General features: G+C 42.3%; 1 protein-coding gene across 2 annotated transcripts; it reads right to left on the reverse strand.

Annotated features, from left to right (window-relative positions):
• Nucleotides 1-1233: 1233 nt before the first annotated feature.
• Nucleotides 1234-4396, reverse strand: LOC144531444 (dnaJ homolog subfamily B member 5). 2 transcript variants are annotated; one of them, XM_078271581.1, is made up of 4 exons: nucleotides 4239-4396; nucleotides 3386-3630; nucleotides 2438-2975; nucleotides 1234-1467 (listed from the first exon to the last, which is right to left on the reverse strand). In XM_078271581.1, the coding sequence occupies exons 1-4, from the start codon at nucleotides 4341-4343 to the stop codon at nucleotides 1234-1236; spliced, it is 1122 nt and encodes a 373-aa protein (XP_078127707.1). In that variant the 5' UTR covers nucleotides 4344-4396. The 2 variants fall into 2 exon arrangements, with proteins under 2 accessions (XP_078127707.1, XP_078127706.1); XM_078271580.1 differs by having other exon boundaries at nucleotides 2438-2988; nucleotides 3372-3630.
• Nucleotides 4397-6000: the final 1604 nt, after the last annotated feature.

Consider the following 6000-nt stretch of genomic DNA (forward strand, 5'->3'; position numbering starts at 1 on the left):
AGGACATGAAGGATGAATTTTGGAGAATTGCTGATCTCAATTGAGATTTCACGTTGTCCCTGAACGCACAGGTGGTTTGGCGTGTCAATCAATGTGGACTACTATGTATGTTTGAAAAGTATTTTTGATCTAAAAGCAACATGCCAGCCTGCTTCTTAAATTCATACAGTCTCCAAAAAGTGATGTTGTCTTGAACCACCCTTGTCTTCATTATTGTAGACCAACACTGTCAGTGTTAACAAAGCAAAGGCTTGATCTGAGACGACTATGCAACGCGCACTCAGTTGGCAGCGACATAAATTACAGATCAACAGGTGTGGCCTATTATTTGCAGGATGTTTGGCTTTGTCATAGCAATCAATCGCCCCTAGATGGCAGCAGGAGGCCTCACTCCTGCATCAATGCATCTAAAGCTCTGCAGTAATGTTCATTCATGCTCTGAATTGGGATTTTTTAAATGGACTTTATGATTTTATAATATAGTTTTGTTGAGGACTTTTGTAGTCCACTTATATGCATACACTGTACATGTTTATCACAAGGAACAGCAGACAACAGAAGTTAAATTGTAGGTTTTTACTTTATTGTCCATTCTTCCAAACATCTCAGGTAATAATACATCATTACAGAATATATACAAACATTTCAAATAATTCAATAGAACATTTGACCGATGAATCTCTCTTAGAGACAATATTTTTTTTGCATTTCGTACACAAAGTAAATCCTTGTACACAAGTACATTTTGCTATTGTAATAAATCAATGCAAAAGATCAGTCATATGAGCACCATATAACTACGATAAAGTTGTTTTTTTTTCTTCATGTTTTTCTACCATTCAGGTTTAAGGAAGTCTATACAGACTTGAATAGCTCACTGATATCCTGCTATAGGTTTGCAGGTATAACAGTAGCCTACAGATAACCTTTTCATTCAAGAGAAAGGTTATTGAGTCAATGGACGCCCTCAGATACCAAAGACCCCATTCATCAGTTCTAAACTCACTGCTCAGGTGGCATCATAGTTGTTGTACGTCATGCCTGCAGAAAGTCATCTCCACACCGAACTACAACTCACTTAAGCATTGCTTGCCATTTCCACACACAAGAGGCTGTGATTGGTTGTGATATTAGCACCTTGGGCAAGGCTGGGTTTGTGAATTGATAACAACATACACACACGGTGAAGCTGTGTCAATCAGGTCCTTAAATAAAAATAAAAAAATAAGCAGGCTAGCACTGGGCCAGGCTGTGCTTGATGATCTCGCGGGACTGTGGTGGGATCCTGTCGGGGAAGAGCACCTGGAACTCCACCACCAAGTCGCCTCGCTGGGACGGGCTCTTGGGCATGGGCAGACCTTCGCCCCTTAGCCGGCGGACAGCACCTGGTTTGATAACATCGCTGCATGGTAGAGGCATCATCCGGTTGTCAAGTGTTGGGACGTTAACTGTGCAGCCACAGAGAGCCTGGAGGAAAAAGAAGGAATAAACTAGTTAGTTCTGTAGACTTGTTACATTTAGAACAAGTTTCGTAATGCTTCCTGAGTGGCCTCGTTATGACTGGAATGAAGCACACTTGGACAAAAAAAATCAATTAAATGCCTGGTCTTTAAAAGTGTCAAGTTGCATAACGGATAAATATGGATTGTCTGTCTTTCTAAGAGCTTAACGATTTTCTGTGTTATGTAACAAACCAGTTTTACAGATGTTATAATCGCTGCCCTATTTACAGGCTGTGTGTGGGAGTTAAGTGCTTTAGTGACTGAAGGGGGCCATAGGAAGATGGAGGGAGCTCTATGAAATGCCACTCGCTGTGACTGCTACCCTGCTAATCTGTGCGTGGGTTGGTAGAGGTGAGAGCCAGAGACGGAGCGAGCCAAAAAAGCTGCCTCTCTGCCTGCCTTGTAGGGGCAGAGGAGTCTGCAGCACACATAGTAGCTGAGAGTGAAGTGTGATTCGTGGGGGCAGTCAGCACTGAGGCTAAATTTAGACTCTGCTGCTCTCTCTCACTCTGCAGGGACTGGAGAGGTAACGAAGGCGTTGGCAGGCTGCTGCTGTTCTGTAGGCGGGGGTCTGTCAGCCCATTGTAAGCTGGGGGCTCAGATGCCCATAACAGAACACTGTGTTCCGTCCTCAGACTATAATCAAAGATGTTACCCGCCCTGAATTTGGCAGAGATCGTTCTGGCTTCTTATTAATGCCTTTCAGGAATAGATTTTCTCTGGTATTTCAGAGAATGCATCATTCTACAGTTACGTAAAAGATAAGAAGTGGTGGATGGATGTAAGCCTTTCTCTGAGTAGGGGTAAGCTGTTGACAATTACATAGTATATCTACCTATAGACCCATTATATGTTTCATAATAAATCAGGAGTGATGGCCTCTGTAGGAGTCAAACTCTAGACCTTTATGCCTGACATAATTGCACTAAACTCACCTCCTTGAGTGTGATCTGGGCAGTGAAGACGATGTTGGAGCCGTCTCTCTTGTACTGCGTGTGCTCCTTGTCCCTGAGAATGAAGGTGATGTCTGCAGGGGTGTTGTTGGGCGTCTCATCTCCCTCCCTGGGGAAGGTGATCTTGGTCCCTGCCTTCCAGCCTTTCTTCACCACCACATTTAACATCTTTTCCTCGGATCGCAGGCTGCGGCCGTCGGGGTTGAGGCGGCTGCGGGTGATCTTCACATGCTTGGTGCAGCCTTGCATCACCTCCTCTAGGGTGACCAGCAGGTCATGCACCACCTCATCGCCCTGCAGCCGCCGCTGGCCTCTTCGCAGGCCGCCCTCGCAGCCTGAGAACCCGCCCACGTGGCTGAAGGGGAACTGTCGGAAGGGGTTGAAGAGCTCATCTTCACAGTCAACGTCATTGCCAAAGATGTCAAAGTGGTCGGTGCCATGGAAGAAGGAGGAGAAGGTGGCGTGGGGGTCGGTGTGGAAATTATTGCGAAAACCGTTGCCTTTGCCCGCCATTGACATTCTATTTTTAAGACCTAAAAAACACAGAGAAAACAGAAAGAGTTCATTTAAATTCATTAACCTCTGCAGTTTTACTTCATTCTTATTCTAATATTGGTGCTTCTGTCATGCAAATTCTGCCTCTTCCTCTAGACGGTTTACTAAAAATCTGCTATTCAGGAGTTTTCAGGAAAACTCCTACATTGCTGAATAATTTATCAGCCCCACAGCTGTCTATGCTGCACATGTTTAGCTGTTTTAATTGGGGTGGAACTGTTTCAGTCATGATCCTCCCACTGCACATTAGTATTAAGCCTTAATGATGACATGAATAGTTAATGCACCAGTCTATGCTACAGTAATTAGCCGGATGCCAGCTACTATCCGAGCTATTTAACTCTCTTTATCTCACTCTCACCTTCTTCTCCAAACTGGTCATAGATGCTTCTCCTTTTGGGGTCAGTCAGGATCTCGTAGGCCTCTGCAATCTCTTTGAACTTGTCCTCTGCATCCGCATCGCTGTTCTTGTCTGGGTGATACTTGAGAGCCATCTTCCTGTAGGCCTTCTTGATCTCGTCTTCATTGGATTCAGGTGAGACACCCAGGACTTTGTAGAAGTCCTTGCCTGTGGGTTTGATGGCCAGGCAGGGCACATCCTGCTCAGACTTGGTGCTTTCCTGTGGAAACAAGAACCAGAATCAGATATTAGACAATTTATGATAAAAACCTGGTTAAAGAATGTACTTTTTCTTGCATATTTATTTCAAATCTCAAGCTGCAAAAGGGCTTATGATAAATAACTAATGAACACTGTTAATGTAAATTAAAATATTCAAATACGAAACAGGATGCTTTGTGTATTGCACATCCTCAACACCAACTGCTGCAATGTATATATTAATATGCAGAAAATTAGCCCCAGGCATAGACACTCTCTGGGAAAACACCCTTATCTCCGTGCTGCTGTGCCACTGCATAGCATCCATGCATTTTATAGGCTGGTAGGGGGATAGAGGAGAAAGATTTCCCCCAACGACCGAGATTCGGTGCAGCGATTGGCTGAACGCGAATCGTACCCACAGCAACAGTCAATGATACAGAGAGATGCCGCTACACTAAAGGTTGCTATTTCAAAGGGAATTTACTAATATAATAGGCTATACCTTATATGACACGTAAATATTCCAACAGTGTATTTAACTTACTATAATTTGAGTATTTAATAATTAGTGATTAAGCAAAAGACAAAAAGGTGAAAGAACACTTAATCAAAAAATGTACTTACCGCTGATGATGAGCCTGAGCTGTCCCCTCTGTGCATAACTCGCACTTTGCACTTGACATTGACATTTTTGTGCTTAACACCGAACTGAGTCCAGATGAGAACCATGGTAGAAGAAGAAGTTAGTTTCTTTGAGCTACGAGTCGCTGTCCTGGTGCTGAAATCGCTCCTGTTTGTTGGGCAATGCTTCGTCCTGTCTGAGGTCTCCTCGGCTCTCTGTTAAATAGCACCGCGGCAGCTCCTCTACTACACACTTACCCACGCATCGTGACCGAGCTTTCCCCGGATCCGCCCATTTCCTGACGCACGGTAGGGGATACCGGTGTCCTCAGGTTGGTCGCTGGAAAGCCATTGGTGCTCCGGTGATGATCACGCGGATGTTGCAGCCTCCTTCTCCATCTCGAGACTTGTTTCCGGAGTTCTTGAAGGCAGAGCCGAGCAGACAGTCACGACACGGTACAAAGAGTGCTTTTTTTTTTTTTTTTTTCAATAAAGAACAAAAAAAACAGACATGCAGTGGAAATATCCTGCTGGCTGCCCAGACTCACTCCAGACAGTCACCCGCTCAGTGATGGAGCCCCTGTCCTCAAATGACTTTTTTATTTATTTATTTTTTATCTCCATTGTGTACATAGAAGACAGGCACACGCGTTGTACATATAAGCTATAGCTTTGCTGTGGATGAGAAAATGCAAGGAATTATTTTTAGTGGAATATTTTAGAACAGCTTTTTTAAGTAGCCTAAAATTCTGCAGAGCCAATTTAAGCTCTTAGTAAAAATGAGTCAGGTCAATTACAGATTGATGCAATTCAATGAAATTGCACCAGCAGTGGTGTAAAACAAAAAGCAAATACATTTAAAATAATCCATTATAAGTAAATGTCCTTCATTCAAAAAGCACATAATCAACACTGTTATTAGGTTCATCAACACAAAGTATCAAAAGTAAAAGTACTAATTCTGCAGAAATATGGCCCCTGTAACGACATTATTTGATTGTAGGGATGGATCAAATGTGTAAGTAGTATTTTAATGTAGCTGGTTGAGGTGGAGCTAGTTTTAACTACTTCAGATAGATAGATAGATAGATAGATAGATAGATAGATAGATAGATAGGTAGATAGATAGAAGTTCTGCTGCACAAATTTATATTAATTGTTTGGACTTTCTTACCTTGGATGATGATGAATTAATTTAAGGAGCCCCAACTACTTCTGTAAGGGGTCTTAAGACAAAAAAAGATTGGATTGCATTGTATTTACACTATCTTAAATCTTAAAAATCAGGGGTGAGGGAGGAAAAATTTGCACTTTATAATTTAGCATAATCCAAAGCAAATTACAACTTTAAAAGTTTTTATTGACTGACCCTTAAATGTGTCCAGATTTATGTCCCGTAGCTGAAATTCATTGAACCTGAACTGTTCTGTTAATGGAGTTTTACTGATAAGGCCAGTAAGCTTTACAGAGGCTGTATTTATTTAATGGTTCTTGTATCCATTAGATTGTGCATGTAAACCCACCCCCGTAGTTCTGCATAGCAATTATGTATAGTGCTAAATGCTAACCAATGCTAATGAGCCATTTAATAGCCACCAGCTGTGGAAGGAAAGGGCAGCGTTAAGTTATGAAATGGAAATGTGTTATAAGCCTTGTGTTCTTTGGTTACTCAACAATAATGAACATTTTTTAGAGAGTGATGAGTCCATAATAATAAGGGGTTGTACAACAATTATTGGGAGAAGGGTTGAACCATATAGTTGAA

This window comes from Sander vitreus, chromosome 16 (assembly GCF_031162955.1).
Source record: "Sander vitreus isolate 19-12246 chromosome 16, sanVit1, whole genome shotgun sequence".
Taxonomy (NCBI): Eukaryota; Metazoa; Chordata; class Actinopteri; order Perciformes; family Percidae; genus Sander; species Sander vitreus.